Source organism: Dama dama, chromosome X, assembly GCF_033118175.1.
Source record: "Dama dama isolate Ldn47 chromosome X, ASM3311817v1, whole genome shotgun sequence".
Taxonomy (NCBI): Eukaryota; Metazoa; Chordata; class Mammalia; order Artiodactyla; family Cervidae; genus Dama; species Dama dama.
In genome coordinates this window covers 45,647,058-45,673,827 of record NC_083714.1, presented here as the reverse complement: position 1 = coordinate 45,673,827, position 26,770 = coordinate 45,647,058, and the positions used below count along the sequence as shown (strand labels likewise).

Here is a 26,770-nt window from a genome sequence, read left to right as displayed (position 1 = left end):
TTAAAGATCTAAATGTAAGACGAGAAACTATAAAACTCCTAGAGGAAAACATAGGCAAAACACTCTCTGACATAAATCGCAGCAGGATCCTCTATGACCCACCTCCCAGAGGAATGGAAATAAAAGCAAAAAAATAAATGAATAGGACCTAATTTAACTTAAAAGCTTTTGCACAACAAAGAAAGTGTAAGCAAGGTGAAAAAACAGCCTTCAGAATGGGAGAAACTAATAGCAAATGAAGCAATGGACAATGAAGTAATCTCAAAAATATGCAAGCAGCTCCTGCAGCTCAATTCCAGAAAAATAAATGATCCATTCAAAAAATGGGCCAAAGAACTAAATAGATATTTCTCCAAAGAAGACATACAGATGGCTAACAAACACATGTAAAGATGCTCAACATCACTCATTATCAGAGAAATGCAAATCAAATCCACGATGAGGGACCATCTCACGTTGGTCAGAACGGCTCCTATCAAAAAGTCTACAAAGAATAAATGCTGGAGAGGAACAGTGTGGAGATTCCTCAGAAATTTGAAATGGAACTTCCCTATGACCCAGGAATCACACTGCTGGGCATACACACTGAGGAAACCAGAATTGAAAGAGACGCGTGTACCCCAATATTCATCACCGTACTGTTTGTAATAGCCAGGACATGGAAGCAACCTAGATGTCCATGGGCAGACAAATGGATAAGCAAGCCATGCTACATATGCACAATGGAATATTACTCAGCTATTAAAAAGAATGCATTTGCATCAGTTCTAATGAGGTGGATGAAGCTGGAGCCTATGATAGATTGAAGGAAGTCAGAGAGAAAAACACTAATACAGTATATTAACACATATAAATGGAATTTAGAAAGATGGTAACAATGACCCTATATGTGAGACAGCAACAGAGACACAAAGGTAAAAACAGACTCTTGGACTCTGTGAGAGAAGGCGAGAGTGGAACGATTTGAGCAAATAACATTGAAACATGTATGTGAAACAGATCTCCAGTCCAGCTTGGATGCATGAGGCAGGGTGCTCAGGGCAGTTGCGGTGGGATGATCCTGAGGGATGGGATGGGGAGGGAGGGGGGAGGGGGGCTCAGGATGGGGAACACATGTACACCCACGGCTTATTCACGACAATGTATGGCAAAACCACTATAACATTGTAATTAGCCTCCAATTGAAATAAATCAATTAAAATAAAAGAACTTTTAAAAAAATAAAGGGCAGCACACCCAGGGGGTCTTTCACTCTTATCGATTTTAAATCACATTCAGTGACTGACTTTGAATCATCAGTGGGGTCTCCCAGGCGTTACAGTGCCAGAAAGATTGAATTAGGGAGCTGCAGTCCAGGTCAAAGATAACATATCATTGAGTTAAAATTTGAACTCAACTCTTTGGATGCTGATGGTGAAACTCTGTGTTTTGGTTGCTTCTAAAAGGTTTTCTGAAGACACACAGGATTCTCATCGTCAGAGACTCTGCCTTATATATCTCCATATTTGTTTAACTTCTCCTTGGAATTTTTAAAACATTTCAAAATGAAAGTTAACACCAAATTACATATTGCATACTCTTTCTTTTAAACCATGATAAACTTGTAGAAGTTGGACTAACAAAAGATTTTATTGGGGAAGAAAGTTTTACGACTGTGGTTGTTTAGAAATCCTAGGATGGTGATAATTACAAGACCAAATTTTACTCAGTCTTATATTAATACTTATGTAAATTTCTCTGTACAGACTTCCATGACTGTCGAGTGGATAGAACTCCATGCTTTCACTAGAAGGGCATGGATTCAATCCCTGTTCAGGGAACTATGCCTCCACAACATACATAGTACCCTCCACCCCTCCCCACCAAAAACAAAAATTCTCTGTAGAGGGTGATCCTGTTTGTAATGTGCACCGGGATTGGGCCACAACCACTGGCCTTCTTTGGGAATATAATGCTCTCCAAAATTTTCTTAGCAAATAGGTGGCCTAATCAATATTTGGTTTGTTCCCTCCAAACATTATTTGAGTCCCTGGGAGTGCTGGTTGTGGGTTTTAGTTGTATCAGCACTTTGTGCCTTGTGAGCCCCTTTAGCTGACAGCATAGGTGAGTGATGCAACAAACCCCATTATGAGGTAGGTGGCCAGGAGGTGATTTCGGTCTGCCTTTCTCAGGGGGAGTTTCACACTCACCGCCCCCATGTGAAAACCCCTTCCCATCTGGGCCTGGCAATCTAGACCCTAATGTCTTTCCACACCCCAGACAAAGGCAGGAACACCACACCACTACTCCTGGCCCTTGAAATCAAGTGTTAAGCAGGGTTATCCATCTTCAGTGCAGACTCCCGACCCACTCCACACCTCTACTCTCTGGCCAACTGGGGACCTGAGGGTCTGTTCCCCAACCTCTTGGGACCCCATACCCTCCCGTTTCCAGTGCCCACCTCTTCTCTTCTCTCCCTCCCTTCCATCAGAAAATTCACACACACACAAATATCATCTTTTCACCATTTGATGTTTCTTTTATTTGCAGCCATCAGCTTACTATGTTCGTGTGAGAGTCTTTTCTTGGTTGGCCATTGCTAAGCATGCAGACCTCTGGAGGCACATTTCTAAACTGTCTGACTTTTGCTATTCACTTACTGGCTGCCCAGGTTGTACTTCTCCAGAGTCTCTTCTTTTGGGGCGGCTGAGCTTATTTTCTCCTTTGATTCTGCCTCCTTCCTTGACTCTGCCTCATCTTTTGGTACCTTTTTCGGCTTCGATTCAATTTCTTTCGTCCACAGCGAGAGAAGAAACAGTTTGCTTTTCTTGTTTTCTTCACCTTCGTCGATTGAGTGGCATACGATCGGATTTTCTTTCTGAGGGCACCTTGTAGAGGTCTTCTGACCCTCATGGTCATATTTCGTGCCTGCAAGACAAGACAAGTGTCTTAGTTTTGAGGAAAGGACATAAAAACTGAGATGGAAGGGAGATTTCATGAGAAAGGGATGTGGGCTAATGAGGGCTTTTGTGCCAGGCATGGGCAGGGTAGAGGTCTTGGGCAGCAAAGTCAGCGAAGAACATGGGAAGCTTAGTTGGAATCATGTTACCTTCATACTGCCTCTGCACCTCCTTTGACAAAGGGTCTTCTTTTTTCCATTCTTCCTTGAAGCAAACCGCGTTGCAACTCTTCTTGACTGCGGTGGCTTCCTGGTTGCCTTAGTCATGATGGTGCCAAGAAGTGGCCTAACCCAGACTCTCTGCCTCTGACCTCCCTATTTATACCCTTGGAGGACAATGAGGAGCCACACCCTTCAATCTGATTGGTCCGTTAGGCACTGCGCCAGCCAATAGTAGCTTGGGGGGCTTAGACATCACAGTGCACCACTGTGCCCATCAGCATGGGCTAGTGGATGCTGAGGGAGGCTGTGATATAACTTTCCCACTGCTGACATGTCTGTGTGTCTGATTCTGGGGAGTGGTGATTCAGGGGCATGGTGCTTCTCCTCATGACTTTCAAACTTCCTTTCTTTTCTCTTTATCCTTTGACTTATATGTGCCACTTCAACACTCCTGCCTCTTTCATCCCTCTATGAACATCTGCCGAACCCTTTCTGTCCCACTTCATCCCTTCAGAGTCCTCTAAGCACTTCATCTCTAGATCACCTTCTGCCTGTTGGGGGTTCCTGAGGGGCTTAAGGAACTTAAGAGCAAGCACTTAAAGTGGACAAAGGTAATTAAGAACAGGTTGGATGTTTTATCTACTGTGATGAGCTTTAGCGACCCCCAGACTTGGTGAATCCTCTCTGTTGCCCAAAGTTCAATACACAGTCTCCAGAAGATTACACATCAGAGCAAAGACAGTTTTAAATGTCTCCTCCACTAAATTTTTTGGGGACAATTCAACTCTCATATTGAGTAGGGAAACTCAACTTGCCCCATCTAGCAGAAATCAATTCCTGATTTCTTTTTTTTTAAAGGAAGTTGCTCAAAGTCAAGAGTCAGTTCAGCAGTGCACCACTGACTCCTCACTGGATCAATTCCCCAGTCACTCCTCCTTGACCGTTATCAGTAGGTAGGGCCCATTGCAATGCTGACCAATAGCTGAGCAGGAGAAGTATCTGTAGGTAGCTCAGTGATAGTTGGTTGCTTGTGGGTGGGGCCAGTGAGGGACTGACCAATGGCTGAGCAAGTCCTGTTGCCTAGTAACAGGAGGCGGAGTAATACGGCACAGCAATGGCTACCCGCGAAGGGCTCTGCCCATGTTGCTCTGTTACATGAGGACACTTTGGGTCCAGTGTGCCGGCATCTTTTGGACTGACTCCTTTCCAACCTCAGATTTTTATTTCACATACTTATTTAACTTTTGCCTATCATTCTTTTGGTTATATTCCCAGGCATTCCTTTCACCAGCACTTATCTCTATGCCCCTCCAACCGCTGCCACTTGATCACATGTTCAGCATATAGTATAAATAGTTCAAAGCCAACAAGAATGTGCAGGCCAGCCCACGTTGAAAACTACTTTCACAAACCTTAAATTCCCAGTGATGCTTTTTCTATTTACAGTGTAACAGAGCAGGATGAGCACAGCCTTAACAGGTAGCCATTGGTGTGTTCCGTTTCAACCCACCCTGTTCCTTGGCCACAGGTGTTGCCCAACCATTGCTTGGTGCCTCAGAGGGCCCCATCCACAAGCAAACAGTTGTAAATGAGTGACTGTTAGCTGTCCTGCTTAGCTATTGGGCAGCACTGCAGTGGGCAATGCCCACAGGTTACTGTCAGTGAGGGACCATTGGGGAAGTGATTAAGTCAAGGGTGGTGTGGTAATCAGGAGGGGACTGAGATTAGAGGCAGATTCAGGCCTTCTTCCGGAGGCCCTGGAGCTCACGCAGACTTGGGCCAGTGGGTGAGCTGGAGGGCCCACGGAATAGCCTGGGGACTACATGCTGTAGCGCTCTTTAGTTCCTCTTTGTGTCTGCCTTAAGGGTGGTGTCGCCTGCGTATCTGAGGTTATTGATAGTTCTCCCGGCAATCTTCCAGCTTGTGCTTCATCCAGTCTTGCATTTCTCACAATGTACTCTGCATATAAATTAAATAAGCAGGATGACAATATACAGCCTTAACATGCCCTTTTCCCAGTTTGGAAGCAGTCTGATGTTTCATGTCCGGTTCTAACTAATGCTGCTTTCCCTGCATACAGAGTTCTCAGGAGGCACATAAGAGGGTCTGGTATTCCCATCTCTTTAAGGATTTCCCACAATTTGTTGTGATCCACACAGGACAATGCTTGAGTGTAGTCAGTGAAGCAGATGCTTTTCTGGAATTGTCTTGCTTTTTCTATGATCCAACGGATGCTGTCCATTTGATCTCTTGTTCCTCTGCCTTTTCTTAGTCAAGCTTGAACATCTGGAAATTCTTGGTTCATGTATGGTTGAAGCCTAGCTTGGAGAATTCTCAGCATTTATTAGGTAGTGTGTGAGATGTCCCTATCCCCATAGTCATGTCAAATCAAGTTCCTTCTTACATTAGTCTGGATTTGTTTTATTTAATTGCAAAAATGGACATAAATTCTTTGGTGTAATGCTTATTTCCCACTTCACAGGTATTAATTCACCCCCTGCGGAATTTCAGGCACTGTTGTGGTTGCTAGGCGTGCATCGGGAGCCAATACACAGGACCCTGGTTTCATGGGGCTTACATTCTAGTCAGTGAGGATGGAAGGTTAATACTAACCACAAATAGTCAATTATACAGTATAGAGAGAACCTTATGGGTTTTGAGAAATGGGGAGTTTTTCCTCCCCAGAGGATAATGACGGAAGGCCTTATGAATCCAGGACATTTGAGCAAAGACTTAATTAAAGAAAAGAGGGAGTGACTTTGTGGCTATCTTGGGCAATAAAGACTGGGGAGAGGAAATGGCCAGGGCAAAAGCCCCCAAAAGGCATTGTCTATGTCCTTTCAATAAAACAAGGAGGCTGGTGCAAGTGGGCCCAGGTGAGTGAGGACAAGACTAGAAAGTGATGAGCTGCTGATGAGAGAGAACAGGGCAGGAAAAGGAGGAATGTAATAGTAAACATCTTTCCATTTACATGATGAATTGGTTCACCATACACAAACCACACTGGGCTGTGGTGGTAAAGAGGACAGGCATTTGTCATAGCCTGATGGCAAGGAGTTTGGGGAGGGGTACATTTCAGTAAAGACACCTGAGATGAATCCTGAGCCACCTAAAGTAGATAGATCACCAAGTGGAAAGCTGTGAAAGTGTTTCCCAGACAGTGGGGGAGAACCTGCAAAGGCACCGAGACCCAAGAAAGCTGGTTATACATGCCTTGCATATAACTGGATTCTAAGGTATGATGGGAAAACTGTGAAGAAACGTGGCCTTGGAGGAAGAGGGAAGAACTTGATGGGACACCTGGGCATATGCTAATTTAATGTCTGGGTTACCCTGCTTCAAAAGAGCATTATTAATGTTTTCTAATTGTAAATATATACTCAAGGCAAAGCAGTATGGAAATTGCAAAAAGGAGTATACAAATGAAATTAGAGAACACCAATAAGTGTGTCAATAGACATATATACTGTTCATATTCTGTCTTTGTTTTTCTAGCTAAATGTTTATGACATATATATTACATATGTTATATAATGCTAAAGGTATATATATAATACATATATTTTTGGATGAACATATGTACATCAGTGATTTTTTTTTAAATTTATACAAATTGAATCAATCTATATGCTGTATTGTAGCCTTCCTTTTCTATATCATATGCTGGGAGAATGTTTCCACCTCAACAAACATGTAACTACCAGTATTTCTGAGGATTACTGTGGTGTTCAAATGCTTGCTTATCTCATACTCCAGGCAAGTGCTAAGAAGACAGGAACCATGTGCATCTTGCTCACTGGTTGCTTCCATATCTTTTCTATTATAAACAAGGCTGTAATAAACTTTGGGGTTCATGTATCTTTTCAAATTAGTGTTCATTTTCTTCTGATGTATAGCTAGGCGTGGAATAGCTGGGTCACATGGTAGTTCTATGTTTAGTGTTTTTAAGAAACTTCCACGTTGTTTTCCAAGGTGAGTGCACAAATTTACATTCCCACCAATTATGTACAAGGGCTTCCTTTTGTCCACATCCTTGCCGCCATATGTTATTTTCAGACTTTTTGACTTGATGATAGCCATTCTGACAGCTGTGAGGGGATATCTCCTAGTGATTTTCATTTCTATTTCTCTAAGTATTAGTGATGGTCAGTGTTTTTCCATGTGCCTATTAACTCATACAGTAAGTAGTCTTTCTGATCTGGTTCTTTAAGTTAAGTTGAAAAACTTTCAAGTTCTTGCAATCATCAATAGCATGTCCCTTTTCCTTGTTGAATAGTATTCCATCGGATGGATGCACCATTTGTATATTGGCTTACCAGTTGAATAACATCTGAGTTATTGCCAGTTTGGGGCTATTATTAATAGAGCCACAATAAACATTGGCATGAAGGGTTTTATGTGAACAGAAATTCATGTTTTACGTGGGAGTTACTTAGGAATGGGATCACACAGTTTTCCAGTGTGCAGATATTTATGAGTGATGAAAAACATTTCCCAAAGTGTCTTTATCATTTTGCATTCTTATGAGTCACTGAGGAGAGTTTAAGTTTCTCTCTTTTCCTGAGAGTTGTTTATGTTCTCAGTTATTTTATTCCTTTCATCCAAGATACAATTTGCATACTTAATATGCCTTCAGTACTAATTACTAATTATTTTAATTAATTTTACGTGTTTATGTGTCATCTGTACAACTTATGTCATATCTTATGTCAACAATTGCTATTCAAATATTTTCCCACATTTTAATTGGTTTATTTGTTCTCTTATTAGTGAGTTTAAGAGCTCTTATGTATTATGGTTATAATATATTTTCTATGAATATTGATGTAAAATATATGTGTATTTGCATAACCACATCCAGATAGAGAACTATTCTGTAACCTTAAAGGAATTCCCTAATACCACAGTCTTATATTCTTTTTCCATAATCCCTTATGACCACTGATTTCTTTTCCATGTCTCTAATTTTGTCATTTTGAGAATAATATGTACATGGAATCATCAAGTACATGCCTTTTTGAGGCTGGCCTCTGTTTCACTTTGGCATGCACTTGAGATTCATCCACGTTGTTACATGTATTAATATTTTCTTCCATTTTATTGATGAGGAGTGTTACTGGTATGGCGAACTGCGTGACTGGTATGGTGGTATGGTTATGTAACTATGGTTAAACCACAGTTGAACCATTCACTCATTGAAGGACCTCTAGCCTGTCTACATTTTTAGGTATTACAAACAAAGTTTCAATGACAATTCATGTAAAAGCTTTTATGTTCATTTCTGTAGAATAAATATGCAGGAATACAACTTCTGGGTCAAATTATACTTGAATGTTTATAGCATGTTCTTTAATAAAGTGTCCAACTGTTTTCCAGGATAGCTGTACCACTTTATACTCTCACAAGAAATGTATGAATAATCCAGTCTCTCTGCATCCTTGCCAGTTTATTGTGTGGTCACCTTTTCAAAATGTGTAGCCACTTTGATAGATATAGAGCGGTTAGAACTCTTTATAGTTTTAATTTGCATTTCCATCATAGCCAATATGCTCTGCATCTTTTCCTGTGCTTATTTGCCATTGCTGTGACTTCTTTGGTCAAGTTTTTGTTCAAGTCTTTCAATTATCTTGATCATTTTCTACTGAGTGTGTCGTTTCACCTGATGACTTTTAGAGTTTTCAATAAGTGTTTTTCATTCCCAACTAGTTTCCAAGCAATTATATTTGTTGGAGCTTTGCACATGTAAAATTATTCATATTTTATGTTTACGCATTCAGACACAATGGATTTAGCCTAAATTTGAGGAACATTAGTTTCTGCATGGCTTTCTTCTAGAACTATATGATATTTTTACTTTTTCTATGTACATTTGGTTTTCCATATATGTGCCAATATATATATTTATAAGTATCTCTGTGTAAGTCAAGATAGTATACATAGGCCACATCCTATATATAGGATACATCTATAGAAAATATTCTACTTGTTTTGCTCTTTGAGAAAGACCCTGTCTCTGAAAAATAATTTTAATACAGAAATGCAGGGAAGTTGACTATTGATTTACAGAATAGACAGGGTTTCTTGGTAAGACAGCCAGCCAAAAGTCTGTCAAGTTCTGGTATGGTTGTACAGCTGAATGTAAGCATTTTATAAATCTAAAGCTTTTCTATTTTTAATTAAGGTTTAGGTATGGAGATTCTATAAATAGGAAAGTATTATCACATATTAAATTCCTACATTAAGAGCTTTGGAGAAATGTTCAATCAGAAAATCATGGAGTATACTGATGATATTGGTGTAATTGCAGGTTGGACCAGACATTCATCAATACTGTATAGAACTGCAGTGTTTAAAATGTTGGGGATGAGATTATGGAAAGAATCCATATCATTCTTAGTATTGATCTACATAGAAAAATAAATTATTCATCAGTAGTTGTATCAGTATAATTAAAAAATAGATTGAAATCTGCAGAAAAAAGCAAATTGATGTCTACATTATATATCACAAACTAGAAATCTGTCTTCCATTTTAGCCATGCTAGCTCTTCAGAAATGAATAGTCTTTTAATGACAAATGGAATTGAGGACTAGTTAGAAGGGAAAATATTTCATCCTTTCACTTGCTCCATCATGAGTGAAGACAAATTCTGAAAGTTCTATAGAGATCACATAACTAGAACAAACAATTTCATAATTTGTATGGAAATACAAGAAACTTTGGATAGCCAAAGCAATTTTGTGAAAGAAGGATGGAACTGGAGGAACCAACCTGCCTGACTTCAGGCTACACTACAAAGCTACAGTCATCAAGACAGTATAGTACCAGCACAAAGACAGAAATACAGATCAATGGAACAAAATGGAAAGCCCTGAGATAAATGCACCCACCTATGGACACCTTATCGTTGACAAAGGAGGCAAGAAAATACAATGGAGAAAAGACAATCTCTTTAACAAGTGGTGCTGGGAAAACTGGTCAACTACTTGTAAAGAATGAAACTAAAACACTTTATAACCCCATGTACAAGAATACACTCAAAACGGATTAAAGATCTAAATGTAAGATGAGAAACTATAAAACTCCTAGAGGAAAACATAGGCAAAACACTCTCTGACATAAATCGCAGCAGGATCCTCTATGACCCACCTCCCAGAGGAATGGAAATAAAAGCAAAAAAATAAATGAATAGGACCTAATTTAACTTAAAAGCTTTTGCACAACAAAGAAAGTGTAAGCAAGGTGAAAAGACAGCCTTCAGAATGGGAGAAACTAATAGCAAATGAAGCAATGGACAATGAAGTAATCTCAAAAATATGCAAGCAGCTCCTGCAGCTCAATTCCAGAAAAATAAATGATCCATTCAAAAAATGGGCCAAAGAAACAAAATAGATATTTCTCCAAAGAAGACATACAGATGGCTAACAAACACATGTAAAGATGCTCAACATCACTCATTATCAGAGAAATGCAAATCAAATCCACGATGAGGGACCATCTCACGTTGGTCAGAACGGCTCCTATCAAAAAGTCTACAAAGAATAAATGCTGGAGAGGAACAGTGTGGAGATTCCTCAGAAATTTGAAATGGAACTTCCCTATGACCCAGGAATCACACTGCTGGGCATACACACTGAGGAAACCAGAATTGAAAGAGACGCGTGTACCCCAATATTCATCACCGTACTGTTTATAATAGCCAGGACATGGAAGCAACCTAGATGTCCATGGGCAGACGAATGGATAAGCAAGCCATGCTACATATGCACAATGGAATATTACTCAGCTATTAAAAAGAATGCATTTGCATCAGCTCTAATGAGGTGGATGAAGCTGGAGCCTATTATAGAGTGAAGGAAGTCAGAGAGAAAAACACTAATACAGTATATTAACACATATAAATGGAATTTAGAAAGATGGTAACAATGACCCTATATGTGAGACAGCAACAGAGACACAAAGGTAAAAACAGACTCTTGGACTCTGTGAGAGAAGGCGAGAGTGGAACGATTTGAGCAAATAACATTGAAACATGTATGTGAAACAGATCTCCAGTCCAGCTTGGATGCATGAGGCAGGGTGCTCAGGGCAGTTGCGGTGGGATGATCCTGAGGGATGGGATGGGGAGGGAGGGGGGAGGGGGGCTCAGGATGGGGAACACATGTACACCCACGGCTTATTCACGACAATGTATGGCAAAACCACTATAACATTGTAATTAGCCTCCAATTGAAATAAATCAATTAAAATAAAAGAACTTTAAAAAAAATAAAGGGCAGCACACCCAGGGGGTCTTTCACTCTTATCGATTTTAAATCACATTCAGTGACTGACTTTGAATCATCAGTGGGGTCTCCCCGGCGTTACAGTGCTAGAAAGATTGAATTAGGGAGCTGCAGTCCAGGTCAAAGATAACATATCATTGAGTTAAAATTTGAACTCAACTCTTTGGATGCTGATGGTGAAACTCTGTGTTTTGGTTGCTTCTAAAAACTTTTCTGAAGACACACAGGATTCTCATCGTCAGAGCCTCTGACTTATATATCTCCATATTTGTTTAACTTCTCCTTGGAATTTTTAAAATATTTCAAAATGAAAGTTAACACCAAATTAGATATTGCATACTCTTTCTTTTAAACCATGATAAACTTGTAGAAGTTGGACTAACAAAAGACTTTATTGGGGAAGAAAGTTTTACGACTGTGGTTGTTTAGAAATCCTAGGATATGGTGATAATTACAAGACCAATTTTCACTCAGTCTTATATTAGTACTTATGTGAAAATTCTCTGTACAGACTTCCATGTCTGTCCAATGGATAGAACTCTGGTACATTAGAATGACGCGGATTCAACCCCTCTTCAGGGAACTACACATTTCAACCTACATAGTGCCCCTCATGTCTAAAAAAAAAAAAAAAAATTCTATGTACAGGGTGATTCCGTTTGTAATGTGCACCAGGATTGGGCCACTACACCTGCCCTTCTTTGGGAATACAATGCTCCCAAAAATTTCTCAGCAAATAGGTGGCCTAAACAATATTTGATTCGTTCCCTCCAAACATTATTTGAGTCCCTGGGAGTGCTGGTTGTGGGTTTTAGTTGTATCAGCACTTTGTGCCTTCTGAGCCCCTTTAGCTGACAGCATAGGTGAGTGATGCAACAAACCCCATTATGAGGTAGGTGGCCAGGAGGTGATTTCGGTCTGCCTGTCTCAGGGGCAGTTTCACATTCTCCACCCCCATGTGAAAACCCCTTCCCATCTGGGCCTGGCATCTAGACGCTAATGTCTTTCCACACCCCAGACAAAGGCAGGAACACCACACCACTACTCCTGGCCCTTGAAATCAAGTGTTAAGCAGGGTTATCCATCTTCAGTGCAGACTCCCGACCCACTCCACACCTCTACTCTCTGGCCAACTGGGGACCTGAGGGTCTGTTCCCCAACCTCTTGGGACCCCATACCCTCCCGTTTCCAGTGCCCACCTCTTCTCTTCTCTCCCTCCCTTCCATCAGAAAATTCACACACACACAAATATCATCTTTTCACCATTTGATGTTTCTTTTATTTGCAGCCATCAGCTTACTATGTTCGTGTGAGAGTCTTTTCTTGGTTGGCCATTGCTAAGCATGCAGACCTCTGGAGGCACATTTCTAAACTGTCTGACTTTTGCTATTCACTTACTGGCTGCCCAGGTTGTACTTCTCCAGAGTCTCTTCTTTTGGGGCGGCTGAGCTTATTTTCTCCTTTGATTCTGCCTCCTTCCTTGTCTCTGCCTCATCTTTTGGTACCTTTTTCGGCTTCGATTCAATTTCTTTCGTCCACAGCGAGAGAAGAAACAGTTTGCTTTTCTTGTTTTCTTCACCTTCGTCGATTGAGTGGCATACGATCGGATTTTCTTTCTGAGGGCACCTTGTAGAGGTCTTCTGACCCTCATGGTCATATTTCGTGCCTGCAAGACAAGACAAGTGTCTTAGTTTTGAGGAAAGGACATAAAAACTGAGATGGAAGGGAGATTTCATGAGAAAGGGATGTGGGCTAATGAGGGCTTTTGTGCCAGACATGGGCAGGGTAGAGGTCTTGGGCAGCAAAGTCAGTGGAGAACATGGGAAGCTTAGTTGGAGTCATCTTACCTTCATACTGCCTCTGCACCTCCTGTGACAAAGGGTCTTCTTTTTTCCATTCTTCCTTGAAGCAAACCGCGTTGCAACTCTTCTTGACTGCGGTGGCTTCCTGGTTGCCTTAGTCATGATGGTGCCAAGAAGTGGCCTAACCCAGACTGTCTGCCTCTGACCTCCCTATTTATACCCTTAGAGGACAATGAGGAGCCACACCCTTCAATCTGATTGGTCCGTTAGGCACTGCGCCAGCCAATAGTAGCTTGGGGGGCTTAGACATCACAGTGCACCACTGTGCCCATCAGCATGGGCTAGTGGATGCTGAGGGAGGCTGTGATATAACTTTCCCACTGCTGACATGTCTGTGTGTCTGATTCTGGGGAGTGGTGATTCAGGGGCATGGTGCTTCTCCTCATGACTTTCAAACTTCCTTTCTTTTCTCTTTATCCTTTGACTTATATGTGCCACTTCAACACTCCTGCCGCTTTCATCCCTCTATGAGCATCTGCCGAACCCTTTCTGTCCCACTTCATCCCTTCAGAGTCCTCTAAGCACTTCATCTCTAGATCACCTTCTGCCTGTTGGGGGTTCCTGAGGGGCTTAAGGAACTTAAGAGCAAGCACTTAAAGTGGACAAAGGTAATTAAGAACAGGTTGGATGTTTTATCTACTGTGATGAGCTTTAGCGACCCCCAGACTTGGTGAATCCTCTCTGTTGCCCAAAGTTCAATACACAGTCTCCAGAAGATTACACATCAGAGCAAAGACAGTTTTAAATGTCTCCTCCACTAAATTTTTTGGGGACACTTCAACTCTCATATTGAGTAGGGAAACTCAACTTGCCCCATCTAGCAGAAATCAATTCCTGATTTTTTTTTTTTTTTTTTAAAGGAAGTTGCTCAAAGTCAAGAGTCAGTTCACCAGTGCACCACTGACTCTTGACTGGATCAATTCCCCAGTCACTCCTCCTTGACTATTATCAGTAGGTAGGGCCCATTGCAGTGCTGACCAATAGCTGAGCAGGAGAAGTATCTGTAGGTAGCTCGCTGATAGTTGGTTGCTTGTGGGTGGGGCCAGTGAGGGACTGACCAATGGCTGAGCAAGTCCTGTTGCCTAGTAACAGGAGGCGGAGTAATACGGCACAGCAATGGCTACCCACGAAGGGCTCTGCCCATGTTGCTCTGTTACATGAGGACACTTTGGGTCCAGTGTGCCGGCATCTTTTGGACTGACTCCTTTCCAACCTCAGATTTTTATTTCACATACTTATTTAACTTTTGCCTATCATTCTTTTGGTTATATTCCCAGGCATTCCTTTCACCAGCACTTATCTCTATGCCCCTCCAACCGCTGCCACTTGATCATATGTTCAGCATATAGTATAAATAGTTCAAAGCCAACAAGAATGTGCAGGCCAGCCCACGTTGAAAACTACTTTCACAAACTTTAAATTCACAGTGATGCTTTTTCTATTTACAGTGTAACAGAGCAGGATGAGCACAGCCTTAACAGGTAGCTATTGGTGTGTTCCCTTTCAACCCACCCTGTTCCTTGGCCACAGGTGTTGCCCAACCATTGCTTGGTGCCTCAGAGGGCCCCATCCACAAGCAAACAGTTGTAAATGAGTGACTGTTAGCTGTCCTGCTTAGCTATTGGGCAGCACTGCAGTGGGCAATGCCCACAGGTTACTGTCAGTGAGGGACCATTGGGGAAGTGATTAAGTCAAGGGTGGTGTGGTGGTAATCAGGAGGAGACTGAGATTAGAGGCAGATTCAGGCCTTCTTCCGGAGGCCCTGGAGCTCACGCAGACTTGGGCCAGTGGGTGAGCTAGAGGGCTCAGGGAATAGACTGGGGACTACATGCTGTAGCACTCCAGAGCCCTCACTAAGGCTCTCCACTACCCTTGGCCGAAGCCTTGAGAAGCAGTGTACCTCTCCCCCATCCGTGTCTCTGCGACCTTCTAGCAGTGGTTTATTTTCTGGGTCTCAGTCTGTGAGAACTGGTCTCCCCATTGGAGGCCCTGAGGACACTGAGGACCTATTGTGTAGGATGCCTGTGTCCGTCAGGGATGACAGCTGGGCAGAGTGTGGGAACCTGGCCCTGAAGGTGCTGCTGACTGAGATCTGCTTCCCCTTAATCAGGACTGGGACACTGCAGTGTGAAAGCTGTGGCTTGAGACTGCCCTTCCTTGTCAGAACAGAGAATAACATCCATTTTGTTGAGATTCATAAGAACATCATTACCTGACCATGACCTAACCTTAAGCACAAAGCGTGTGACACCAAGAAGTCTGTAGCAACTTACCACAACTCTAACATTTGTTTGTAAACGCACTTACTGAAAACTTTCAGGAACTTTGGCTTCTTAGGGCATGAGCTACCCATCCTGTTATATGAAGCTTTAACAAACCTTTCCCTGTTCCAAACACTAACATTTAGGTTTGATGGGCCTCATTCTGTGTCAGGCACATGGACTTGCAATTTCAGTAAAAAGAGTATTGTCTAAGGACAGACTTTGCCTCTCTTAAACAACAGCAGAGACTGGCCAAGTGCTCACAATTATCCATAAGATACCTGCTGACTTGACTTGGCTAAACTTTAGCCAAGCTTCTCTCCTCTGAACTTCAGCTTTCCCCCAAGCTTGAGCAAGCCCTAAGATTCAAGCATTTCGGTCTCCCTTAATGGCTCATTCTGAGAATCAGCTCACTGCAGAGACAAACATTTCCTGTTAAACTGCTCCATCATGCAGTCTGCTCAACCATCCCCACCACTTGTCCCATCACACACACACACACACACACACACACACACACACACACACACACACGCACACACTCGGTTCCTGCTGGCCCTGCTCATCCTTCCATGTTAAAGAAACATCTTTTTCTGTTCTAGTTTGAGACATGTGAGGAACTCTGGTCAAAGCATTCTCCCTATTGCAATCAGTTCAGTTCAATGGCTCAGTCGTTTCTGACTCTCTGAGACCCCTTTGACTGCAGCACATCAGTGTTCACTGTCCATCACCAACTCCCAGAGCTTGCTCAAACTCAAGCCCATCAAGTCAGTGATGCCATCCAACCGTCTCATCCTCTGTCGTCCCCTTCTCCTCTGGCTTTCAATCTTTCTCGGCCTCAGGGTCTTTTCCAATGAGTCAGTTCTTTGTCTCAGATGGCCAAAGTATTGGAGCTTCAGCATCAGTCCTTCCAATGAATATCCAGGACTGATTTCCTCTAGGATTGACTGCTTTGATGTCCTTGCAGTCCAAGGGACTCTCAAGAGTCTTCACCAACACCACAGTTCAAAAGAATCAATTCTTCAGTGCTCAGCTTTCTTTATGGTCCAACTCTCACATCCATACATGACTATATGGAAAACTTAGTTTTGACTAATGGACATTTGTCGGTAAAGTAATGTCTTTGCTTTTTAATACGCTGTCTAGGTTGGTCATAGCTTTTCTTCCAAGGATCAAGCGTCTTTTAATTTCATGGCTGCAGTCACCATCTGCAGTGATTTCAGAGCCCAAGAAAATAAAGTCTGTCACTGTTTCCATTGTTTCCCCATCTATTTGCCATGAAGTGATGGGACCAGATGCCATGACTTTCGTTTTTTGAATGTTGAGTTGAGCTAGCTTCTTCCATTCTTCCCTTTCACCCTCATCAAGAGGCTCTTTAGTTCCTCTTTGCTGTCTGCCTGTTACATATATTAATATTTTCTTCCATTTTATTGATGAGGAGTGTTACTGGTATGGTTAACTGTGTGACTGGTATGGTGGTATGGTTATGTAACTATGGTTAAACCACAGTTGAACCATTCACTCATTGAAGGACCTCTAGCCTGTCTACATTTTTAGGTATTACAAACAAAGTTTCAATGACAATTCACGTAAAAGCTTTTATGTTCATTTCTGTAGAATAAATATGCAGGAATACAACTTCTGGGTCAAAATATACTTGTGTGTTTATAGCATGTTGTATAATAAAGTGTCAAACTGTTTTCCAGGATAGCTGTACCATTTTATACTCTCACAAGAAATGTATGAATGATCCAGTTTCTCTGCATCCTTGCCAGTTTATTGTGTGGTCACTTTTTAAAAAGGCGTAGCCACTTGGATAGATATAGAGTGGTTAGAACTCTTTATAGTTTTAATTTGCATTTCCATCATAGCTAATATGCTCAACAACTTTTCCTGTGCTTATTTGACATTGCTGTAACTTATTTGGCCACGTTTTTGTTCAAGTCTTTCAATTATCTTGATCATTTTCTAATGAGTGTCTGTTTTCACTTGATGACTTTATAGAGTTTTACATAAGTGGTTTTCCTTCCCAATTAGTTTCCATGCAATTATATTTATTGGAGTTTTGCACATGTCAAATTATTAATATTTTATGTTTACACATTCAGATACAATGAATTTAGCCTAAATTTGAGAAATATTAGTTTTTGTATGGCTTTCTTCTAGAAATATATGATATTTTTACATTTGCTATGTACATTTGGTTTTCCACATATATGCCAATATATAAATTTATAAGTATCTCTGTGTAAGTCATAATAGTATACATAGACTACATTCTATATATAGGATACATCTATAGAAAATATTCTACTTGTTTTGCTCTCTGAGAAGGACCCTATCTCTGAAAAATAATTTTAATAAAGGAAATACAGGGAAGTCGACTATTGATTTACAGAATAGACAGGGTTTCTTTGTAAGACAGCCAGTCCAAAGTCTGTCAAGTACTGGTATCATTGTACAGCTGAATCTAAGCATTTTATAAACCTAAAGCTATTTTTTTTAAATCAATGTTTAGCTATGGAGCTTCTATAAATAGGAAAGTACTATCACATATTAAATTCCTACATTAAGAGCTTTGGAGAAATATTCAATCAGAAAATCATGGAATATACTGATGATATTGGTGTAATTGCAGGTTGGAGCAGACATTTATCAATACTGTATAGAACTGCAGTGTTTAAAAGGTTGGGGATGAGATTATGGAAAGGATCAATATCACTCTTAGTATTGATCTACATAGAAAAATAAATTATGCATCAGTAGTTGTATCAGTATAATTAAAAACAGACTGAAGTCTGCAGAAAAAAATATTGATGTCTACATTATATATCACAAACTAGAAATCTGTCTTCCATTTTAGTCATGCTAGTTCTTCAGAAATGAATTGCCTTTTAATGACAAATGGAATTGAGGACTAGTAAGAAGGGAAAACATTTCATCACTTCACTTGCTCTGTCATGACTGAGGACAAATTCTGAAAGTTCTATAGAGATCACAGAACAAGAACAAATAATTTCATAATTTGTATGGAAATACAAAAAACTTTGGATAGCCAAAGCAATTTTGTGAAGAAGAATGGAACTGGAGGAACCAACCTGCCTGACTTCAGGCTATACTACAAAGCTACAGTCATCAAGACAGTATGGTACTGGCACAAAGACAGAAATACAGATCAATAGAACAAAATAGAAAGCCCAGAGATAAATCCACCCACCTATGGACACCTTATCTTTGATACAGGAGGCAAGAATATACAATGGAGAAAAGACAATCTCTTTAACAAGTGATGCTGGGAAAACTGGTCAACTACTTGTCAAAAAATGAAACTAGAACACTTTCTAACCCCATGCACAAAATAAACTCAACATGGACTGAAGATCTTAACATAAGACGAGAAACTATAAAACTCCTAGAGGAAAACATAGGCAAAACACTCTCTGACATAAATCGAAGCAGGATCCTCTATGACCCACCTCCCAGAGTAATGGAAATAAAAGCAAAAATAAGCAAATGGGTCCTAATTAAAGTTAAAAGCTTTTGCACAATGAAGGAAACTATAAGCAAAGTGAAAAGACAGCCTTTAGAATGGGAGAAAATAATAGCAAATGAAGTAACTCACAAAGAAGTAATCTCAAAAATATACAAGAAGCTCATACAGCTCAATTCCAGAAAAATAAATGACCCAATCAAAAAATGGGCCAAAGAACTAAACAGACATTTTTCCAAAGAAGACATACAGATGGCTAATAAACACATGAAAAGATGCTCAACATCACTCATTATCAGAGAAATGCAAATCAAAACCACAATGAGATACCATTTCATGCCAGTCAGAATGGCTGCTATCCAAAAGTCTACAAGCAATAAATGCTGGGGAGGGTATGGAGAAAAGGGAACCCTCTTACCCTGTTGTTGGAAATGCAAATTAATACAACCACTATGGAGAACAGTGTGGAGATTCCTTAAAAAACCAGAAATAGAACTGCCATATGACCCAGCAATCCCACTGCTGGGCATACACACCAAGGAAACCAGAACTGAAAGAGATACGTGCACCCCAATGTTCATTGCAGCACTGTTTATAATAGCCGGGACATGGAAGCAACCTAGATGTCCATCAGCAGGCAAATGGATAAGAAATCCATGGTACATATACAGAATGGAATATTACTCGGCCATTAAAAATAATACATTTGAATCAGTTCTCATGAGGTGGATGAAACTGGAGCCTATTATACAGAGTGAAGTAAGCCAGAAAGAAAAACACCAATACAGTATACCAATGAATATATATGGAATCTAGAAAGATGTTAATGATAACCCTATATGCGAGACAGCAAAAGAGACACAGATGTATAGAACAGTCTTTTGGACTCCATGGGGTAGAACGAGGGTAGAATGATTTGAGAGAATGGCATTGAAACATGTATATTATCATATGTGAAATGGATCCCCAGTTCAGGTTCGATGCATGAGACAGGGTGCTTGGGGCTGGTGCACCAGGATGACCCAGAGGGATGGGATGGGGAGGGAGGTGGGAGGGCGGTTCAGGATGGGGAACACATGTACACCCGTGGAGGATCCATGTCAATGTATGGCAAAACCACTACAATATTGTAAAGTAATTAGCCTCCAATTAAAATAAATAAATTTATATTACAAAATAAATAAAATGAAGCATAAAAAAAGAAAAAAAATATATAAAGTGAATTAGTATATAAATAAAAGAAGGTAAAAGGGAACAGAAGTGGAAAAGAGAGCAAGAGCACATTTTTGTTTGCAATATAATTTTTAAGAGTTTTTTTTTTTTTTAATGTGTTTAACTGTTTTGGTAGTTAAGTCACAGTAATTAATACATTCATGTTTTTTTTTTCCTTTTAATTTTGGAAAATTATATCAAGTCATCCTACAATTATTTTAAATTAACTCTGAATAAGGGTCATTCTGGTACATTCTCAAAATGACATTTTATTTTTTTTAAATAAAGCATTGAGAAACACTCTTAATAGAAGAAAGCTATATCTGGCCTCACATACATGGATTCTCCTTTTCTCAGCAGTAATTTCTTCTGTGAACAAAATAAGCCTTATCTAATATTTGGGAATATACAATATGTTATAAATACTTTCACCTACCATGTGATTTATAATCTAGCTTTACTACTAGCATCTTTTACCCTATAGAAGTTTTAAATTTGCATACAGTCCAATCCCATAGAGGTTTTGCAGGTCATGTCCTGTTTAAGAACAACATCTTCAATTAGTTAACTCCCAAAGGCTACATTTTAAACAACATTATGAAACTATTATATTTTCTAGTAGTTTTGATTTTTTAAGCATATGAGAGATTTAATCCACTTGGAATTATTTTATCTCCTTGATGTGACATAAGAATTTATTTTCTTTTCCACTAAATCAGTGATACTCAACTGGGGCAGATTTTGCCCCCAAGGGACAGGTGGCAGTGTCTAAAGACATTTTTGGTTGTGACAACTGGAAGAGGGCATGATAATAGAATCTAGTGGGTGGGGGCCAAGAATGTTGCTAGACATCCTACAATACACAGCATAGCCTCACACAACAAAGAATTATCCAATGTAAAATGTCAACAGTGATGAAGGTGAAAAACCCTGTCCTAAAGAGATGCCATTGAAGAAAAAGATTGGATTTTGGACAAAGCACCTCAATCCTTTGCTGAAGTGGCTGACAGATTTCCAGTTACATTAATTGGCTAAAACGAGAATTCAGCATTTTGACTGTTGGCCTTTTATGATCTACTGTGAATAGCTCCTACTTGTTTATTTTAGGAAATACATATTTTTCTATGAAATGTTGAAAACATGCATACACACACATATACATGGGATCATGTGGGGCTACGTAGGATGATAGATTTGAGTTAAGATGTATCCCTCTGAAACCATATCATGAGTCTCCTTTATCACATCACTACTGTGGGCTCTATACTATCTTCCCCCATCCACATGGATAATAAGTTGAACAATACATGTTCAAGTAATCTTTGCTTGTTTGTTCTTTTTTATTGTTATTTTAACTAACTGGTTTTCCAATTTCATACTCTATGTCCAAAAGAAACACACTAGAAATAATATAGATGCTCAAACCAAGATAAAATAAAAGCAATGTTCCAGAATAAATCTTTTCTTTACCTTTACTGATCAAACAAGGGAGATATAATAGACTCTAAAGCATTTATCTTCTTCTGAGATGATCCTGTCTATAATTTTGGTCTTGGATCAATGTTGTTTCCTGTTGTTGCTACTGACCTTTCTTAAGTACACAGTCTAATAAAATTGGAAAAGTTAGGAAGAATCTGCTGTTAATATCATAGCACTCCCATAGCTATGACCAATAAGGTATTTTAGGTTTTAACAGAGGAAAAACATAAGATTAAAAATGAAGTATAAATTTAGGGCTTTTTATATATTCTACAAAACCCCAACAATCCTTTAAAAACTCTCATTAAACTGTTTGCTGTTAGCCATATGTCAGGAGTGACCTTAAAATATGATGTAAACTATGGCCTGACATAGCTGGGAAAAATACACTGTAGCCATTGTTTTTCAATGTCAAACTGTAGCACTCTTTCTGAATCTGGCTTTCTAATTTAAATGGTAAAAACATAATTTGTTTGAAGGATTGGTGAAGACATAAGGCCCCTGATACCAGTGTTGGGGCAAATTTGGAGAAACTATTGCATTTCCAAGGTGGTACTGCTAATTCTGGAATGTTGTTATACCAGGAGCCTGGTGTACCTGTGGACTTTGCCATTACCTTTGTCAAACTGGCATTGACAATGAGAGCTTGCATACAGTATTCTTTGACTTTAGGAGATGGGGAGGGTACATCTGGGACTCTCTAGGCTGCCTGACCTGAGTATTCTGATTGGTAACTAGTCCACATAAGGTAAGGCTGGATATAAACTTGTTTTTGCAGTATACCCAATACAGTGGTATGCTGGTAAATGTTGAATGATGTTCTTTAATTAAAAAAAAAAAAAAAACCTGATCTGTGGCATTTGTTAATTTCCATTGTGTAAATACAACAGACATGGCTGATGTCCAATTAACAACTCGACTTAACAGAGTTGGGAAGAGATGTACACAACCAGTATGTACTCATTCCAACATGTTATCTTTGTCTTCAGTCAAAACATTTATAAAGTTAGCACTCACACATAGTATAGAGATCATATTTCTTAAGTCTGTCGATGTATAGAACCTTCTTCCTAGTCATTCAAAAATATGTTTGTTCTTAAGTTTGGGGGAGGCGGTTAGAATTGTGGCAAAAATAGAAACAAAATGTTTGGATATAAAGATTCTAATTATGAAAATAGGAAGCCAATCAGCTTGAAAAGCAGTGTTTGTTTAAGAAAAAAATCTATTCCCTTCTAGTCCTGTAGAATTGTAGGAAAAAAGGAGAAGATAGAATTTGAACAAAGAGATGATTCATCAGGTCTTTGCCTCACATGTTCAGTCCCACATCTGGGGATAGAGAGGGTGTGATTCTGAAATAAATAGATCATTTTAAAGGAATACCAGATTCAGATAAGCTTAGCCCCATGATTTTCTCTGACAATACATTGCATACTGGTATCACCCCAGTCTGGAGGGAGGCTGTGACAGAGAAAAGGGTGTAGTACAATATGGTCAGGAATTGCAGTCCCCACATGCAGAAAGTATGTAAAACTTTGCAATTTCCTTATAGGGTATCAAAAAAGTAAGGAACGGTACTTCCAAGAGAATTTGCAATAAAAGGCTACAGAGGTAGGGGTGATGTGGCTGTGAAACTAAGTGCTTACAGGGCAGATTGACTGTGTCAGAGTGCCATCTCTAACTCAAGGGTCTGAGCCACCTGTGCAAACAGAGGGGCAGACCAATTACTAAGTTAGAAATGGTCACCGAGAACCAAAATGCCAGGATGTGAGGGCATGAGCCAAACATTTTAGAATTCGGGAATAGCATGATACTACATGTTCAGGGAAATGAGAAATATACTTAAGGGTAAAAAGAAGCTCCTGGACAGTGGAAGACATTATCCCTGAGAATATGGGGCTTATCTCTTCTCTGCAGTCCCCAAGTCATGTAAGTTTGGTTTCCCCGTGAGCAGGGAGGGGGTGGAGGAATAAAATCACAACAGGTCTAAGCCATCTGAGTAGATACTTGTAACTTAAAGAGATATTTCCATGTTATGTAGTAGGGAGAGCTGTGTGTGTGTGTAAGAGGGGGTTACTCCTTAGAAAGTCACAAGTTAGAGAAGCTACATTTTTGTCAACTTGGGCAATTTTGTGATTTCCTGTACCTATAATTACCTTTGTCATGATTGGGGAAATAGGAAATGGCCATCCTGAATAGCTTTGGGCCAGAAGGAACACGTGAAGTTACTACTTTCTTCAGGCCTACTTCTGCAATGAAAAGGCAATAGAGTAAAGTTGGACTTGAGTCATGGGTAGTCATGGATGAGGAGTCAAAGGCTTACAGAACCGATGCCTTAGGAAATATAGGAGAATATCTCTAAAATCTGTTTGCACTTTGCAAGGTGTTATGCAAACCTCATAATAAATGCTCTAAGGGCATAACCTTTGTTGCCAACAAAGGTCCGTCTAGTCAAAGCTATGGTTTTTCCAGTAGTCATGTATGGATGTGGGAGTTGGACTATAAAGAAAGTTGAGTGCCAAATTGATGCTTTTGAACTGTGGTGTTGGAGAAGACTCTTGAGAATCTCTTGGACAACAAGGAGATCCAACCAGTCCATCCTAAAGGAAATCAGTCCTGAATATTCGTTGGAAGGACTGATGCTGAAGCTGAAACTCCAATATTTTGGTCACCTGATGTGAAGAACTGACTCATTTGAAAAGACCCTGATGCTGGGAAAGATTGAGGTGGGCAGAGAAGGGGCTGACAGAGGATGAGATTGTTGGATGGCATCACTGACTCAGTGGACGTAAGTTTGAGCAAGCTCCAGGAGTTGGTGATGGACAAGGAAGCCTGGTGTGCTGCAGTGCATGGGGTCACAAAGAGTCAGACACAACTGAGCCACTAAACTGGAGGGCATAACCAAACCTATCATGTTCACATCACCAAGCCATTTGCTATAAGAATGCAGGGTTCTGGTATAAAATTGCTGCCCCTAAATCAGCCTATTGAGTTATCTAGTCTTTTTAACTTTTTTTCTTATCACTCTCCCCTGTTTTATTCCACTTGCTGCCCCATCCAGTGGGTCAGTTCCCCTCACCCACTAAGCCCAGTAAGTGGTAACCACTACTTACGTTATGTGATACATATCATGTTGAGATCTACGAACACAAAGGCACTGTTATCACAACATTAGACAGAGAAAAGAGAGCTCTTGCTGAGAAAGAGTAATGTATTTGGCTAGAGTCCCAAAGCAGCTGAGATCAGAGGGACAGGGTGGAGGACAAAAAAGAGAAAGATAGCTATACAGAGAGAAATTATAGGTATACTAAGAGAAAACAATGCCCAAGAGCAGTCTTAGTGGCTAGTCCCCAACAGTGGCAAAATAAATGCCTGTCTACCTACTTTGATGCTGTATGCATGTACTCACATCAATGTTACCCCATATGTTTTTTCCTGGATTTGAAAACTTTTTCCTGGGCCTTTGCCAGGCATATTAAATGACCTCTCCTTCTGTCATCTGCTGCCCCTATCCCACTTTAACCCATAGGTCCGAATAGCCTCATTTACATGGTTTTCTTTAGCTTGTACAAAAATACCCTACTTCACCCCCAAATCTTGGCATCTCTCCAAAGGTCAGCTTACTAGTTCCCCATGGTTTTAGCTTTGCTGGATATACCATTGAGAATAAGGTGCAAATGCTACTTCCTGGCTGTTTTTTCTGCCAAGGCCAAACATTCCCATGGTCATTAAGAATATGATCTAATTTTCCTCAGTAATTCTGAGAAAGTCCAGAGTCAGATTATATACCAACATAACATTAAGAAAGAGTAATAAATATTGACTATCGATGTACTAAGAAGAAAACAATGGGCTAGTTACCCTGCGGAAATGAAGAGAACAAATGTGAAGCCTCCATTTTCACAGAACTGTCTGTTTAGTTGGACAAATAGATATGTAAACAGATAATTTCTATAAATTCCACAATTACAATGATGGAGAAACTACAGAGCACTGGGGAGCAGGGGCACTAAAAATGTAGTGGGATTAATTTGACCTAATGTGGTTCAGAAGTTCAGAGAAAACTTCTTGAGCAAAGAGATGCTTCAGCTGAGTTTTAAACGGTGAGTATGTGGGTTTCCAGGCTTCCCAGATGGCACACAGGTAAAGAATCCACCTGCCAGTGCAGGAGACGAAAGAGACATGGGTTCAGTCCCTGGGTCAGAAGATCCCCTGGAGAAGGAAATGGCAACTCACTCCAGCATTCTTGCCTGGAAAATCCCGTGGACAGAGGAGCCTGATGGGCTATGGTCCATGGGGTCACAGAGTCATTCAGGACCGAACACACATGTACAAAGTCCACATGTTTTAGGCCAGGGTGTTTTGGAACACCAGCTCACTGAATGCATGTACACAGCCAGTCACCCCTACCCCCTCCACCACCACCACCACAACACCTGCCCACACATACTTTCTTTTCTTTACAGGCATGGAACATTTGTTACATTAAATTTAATTCTTGCCTTGAAATGGCTATTTGGGCTCCTTTCTTGTAGTCAGTAGTAAGCCTCTCTGTCATTTCCACCTGGGTAGATGAAGGCCTCTATTTTTTAAAAAGGAGGGGGAAAAAGAGAGCAAAAGAATTCATCCCTACCAATATTCCCAAACTTTTTTTAACATGGTATGCATAGATATTATTTGTACAATTTACCTAGAAAGATAAAGCCTGGCCTTTAAGATGGGGAGGATCACTGCCAAGAGCATCAATATATAAGCTATGCCCTTTTTAGACCATCTGATATTCTGTGTCATTCTGGTTGAGAAGCTCTGCTTCAAGTACATACTAATGTATTGATTGATTAATTCATTTATTTATCTGTTCATTTATTCAACAAATATTTAATGCTTATCATGTGTCAGATACTGTTATCAGCATGAAGGACACAACACTGAACAAGTTAGAGAAGGAATCAGCTCTCATTGATCTAAGATTCTAGCAACAGTGTGGAAAGGGGATTGGACAATTTAAGTACAACAATTTCACATATTTATAAAAGAGCATGGAATAGAGAATGATTGGAATTTGAACAGAGACTGAAAATTAT

General features: G+C 40.2%; 3 protein-coding genes across 3 annotated transcripts in view; 1 reads left to right on the top strand and 2 right to left on the bottom strand.

The window, feature by feature from the left end:
- The window catches only part of LOC133052041 (endogenous retrovirus group PABLB member 1 Env polyprotein-like), a 221,896-nt gene that overhangs the window by 61,735 nt on the left and 133,391 nt on the right, over positions 1-26,770 (top strand). The window lies entirely within an intron of this gene.
- Positions 2,692-3,344, bottom strand: LOC133052016 (spermatid nuclear transition protein 3-like). Its single transcript, XM_061136737.1, has 2 exons — positions 3,089-3,344; positions 2,692-2,907 (listed from the first exon to the last, which is right to left on the bottom strand). Exons 1-2 carry the CDS (start codon positions 3,203-3,205, stop codon positions 2,692-2,694), a joined length of 333 nt encoding a protein of 110 aa, XP_060992720.1. The 5' UTR covers positions 3,206-3,344.
- On the bottom strand, positions 12,836-13,349 carry LOC133052088 (spermatid nuclear transition protein 3-like). The gene is made up of 2 exons (XM_061136858.1): positions 13,233-13,349; positions 12,836-13,051 (listed from the first exon to the last, which is right to left on the bottom strand). Exons 1-2 carry the CDS (start codon positions 13,347-13,349, stop codon positions 12,836-12,838), a joined length of 333 nt encoding a protein of 110 aa, XP_060992841.1.